At 50.5% G+C, this 2,134-nt stretch overlaps 1 protein-coding gene across 1 annotated transcript in view; it reads left to right on the top strand.

Annotated features, from left to right (window-relative positions):
• Positions 1-2,134, top strand: part of LOC110295774 (sodium- and chloride-dependent betaine transporter-like) — a 19,271-nt gene that overhangs the window by 12,041 nt on the left and 5,096 nt on the right. The window contains 3 exon segments of the mRNA XM_029478256.1: positions 229-332; positions 651-775; positions 1,920-2,032. Coding sequence (XP_029334116.1) covers positions 229-332; positions 651-775; positions 1,920-2,032 — 342 coding nt within the window.

Raw genomic sequence — 2,134 nt, forward strand, 5'->3', positions numbered from 1 at the left:
GCAGGCACTTGCTGCTTCCTGAGTACCCACAGAGCCAAACCAGAAACAGGACCTGCCTATGGGATGGTGGCTTCAGAGAAAGGGGACAAGTTACCGGGTGGTAGGATGCAGGCAAGATGTTGTGCGGAACATGAAGAGGTGGACTGTGCTGTAAGGGAGGAGTTACGCTCTGCTAGGCACAGCTCAAGGCCCTGGTGGCCTCTACCCACTTTCTTGGGCCTCATGTAGGTGTGGATGGATGCGGGCACCCAGATCTTCTTCTCCTTTGCCATCTGCCAGGGGTGCCTGACAGCCCTGGGCAGCTACAACAAGTACCACAACAACTGCTACAGGTGAGATCTGCTGGTGTGGCGGGGGAGGGTAACCCTGCCTCTGCGGGAGCTGAGCAGGGCTCATGTGGACACCTTTCCAAGACTCAGCTTCTTTCCCCTACTTTGCTGGTCTTCTCTTGCCCTGACATCTGGTGTTTGTTTGTGTTGCCTGTGCCATATCACACTCCCTGCTCCCCCCATCTTTCTTCCGTGTCTTTCCGTTTCTTGTCCCCTTCTTCCTCCTTTACCGTCTGTCTTTCGATCTCACCTTCTTGGGTTGCCCTTTTTTCTTCTCCTTTCTCTCTTCTTCCCCATCTCTGACCTCACTTATCCCCACAGGGACTCCATCGCCCTCTGCTTCCTGAACAGCGCTACCAGCTTCGTGGCTGGGTTTGTTGTCTTCTCCATCCTGGGCTTCATGTCTCAGGAGCAGGGAATACCCATTTCNGAAGTGGCTGAGTCAGGTAAGGGACACTCTTCACATGATGCTTGAGACTNCGGGGAAGGAGGGTTGCAGAACAGACCCCTCCTGAAGAGAGGAAAGATTTCCCCAAACCAGAGCTAGGGACCTTTTTAAGCTCGGGGGTTGGGAGCGGGGGTTGTGTGGCAGAAGCAAAGCTTTTAGAAGTGTGGGAGAGAAGAGAGGAAAGGAGAAGAGACATAAGCAGAAGAAGGGAGAGGGGGAAGGAGAGAATCAGATGAGAGAGAGAGAGAGAGAGAGAGAGAGAGAGAGAGAGAGTGTGTGTGCACACGCGCTCGCATGCACAAGTGTCCCAAAGAAGAGCATAGAGTTGATCTCGTTTCCTTAGAACAGCTCCACCCACATGCCTACGCACAGAGGCTTACAGATCCACTAGATGCACACATAGGCACACACATAAGTGCTCACAAACATATACTCATATGGACACTCAAAAGTGCTCAACACCCACACACAGATGTTCACAGATACACAGAGATACACATAGAAGATCATGGAAGTCCACCTCAAATGTTCACCAGCACACACAGATGCTCACAAAAGCTCATGGATATAGTAAGTCATTTACAAAGAATCCTATGTATAAATTCATACACACACATACACACACACACAGACACTCTGACAAATAGAAGCACATAAAAATCACAGAAATCCACATTCACAGGTGTTCACAGATGCACACAGATCCTCATATAAGTTCAGGACAGATGCTGACATGCACAGAATCTCATAGACCCTACAGATGTTCACAGACACAGAGACACTTATAGACAGATGCTCACAGCTGCAAACATTCACAGAAGATCTCAAATGCTCTCGGACAATCACAGACATACATAGAGGCACACACATAGATGCACATGCATAGGAACTCACAGACACACATAGATGCACATGTATAGGAACTCACAGACACACATAGATGCACATGCACAGGAACTCACAGACACACATAGATGCTAACAGCACACAGACCCTCACAAACCCTCATGGCATTTACAGGCATGTCAAGATGCACACAGATGTCCCCACACACTCCTGGGTGCACATGGGGCTAAGGAGAAGGCTCCTCTCCAGGTAGTGAGTGGTCTGGAGCCCACCCAGCTGCGTTGTGTGCCCGGCAGGTCCTGGGCTGGCCTTCATTGCCTTCCCCAAAGCTGTCACCATGATGCCTTTGTCCCAGCTGTGGTCCTGCCTCTTCTTCATCATGCTCCTGTTCCTAGGGTTGGACAGCCAGGTATGGCACCCTTCTTGGTGGCACCTTTCTTCATGTACCTTTTCCCTGACTATGGGTCAGAGGCCTCACTATGGTTCAAGTCTTTAGCCTGGTGTTCTGATG

The sequence above is a fragment of the Mus caroli genome, chromosome 6, assembly GCF_900094665.2.
Source record: "Mus caroli chromosome 6, CAROLI_EIJ_v1.1, whole genome shotgun sequence".
Taxonomy (NCBI): domain Eukaryota; kingdom Metazoa; phylum Chordata; class Mammalia; order Rodentia; family Muridae; genus Mus; species Mus caroli.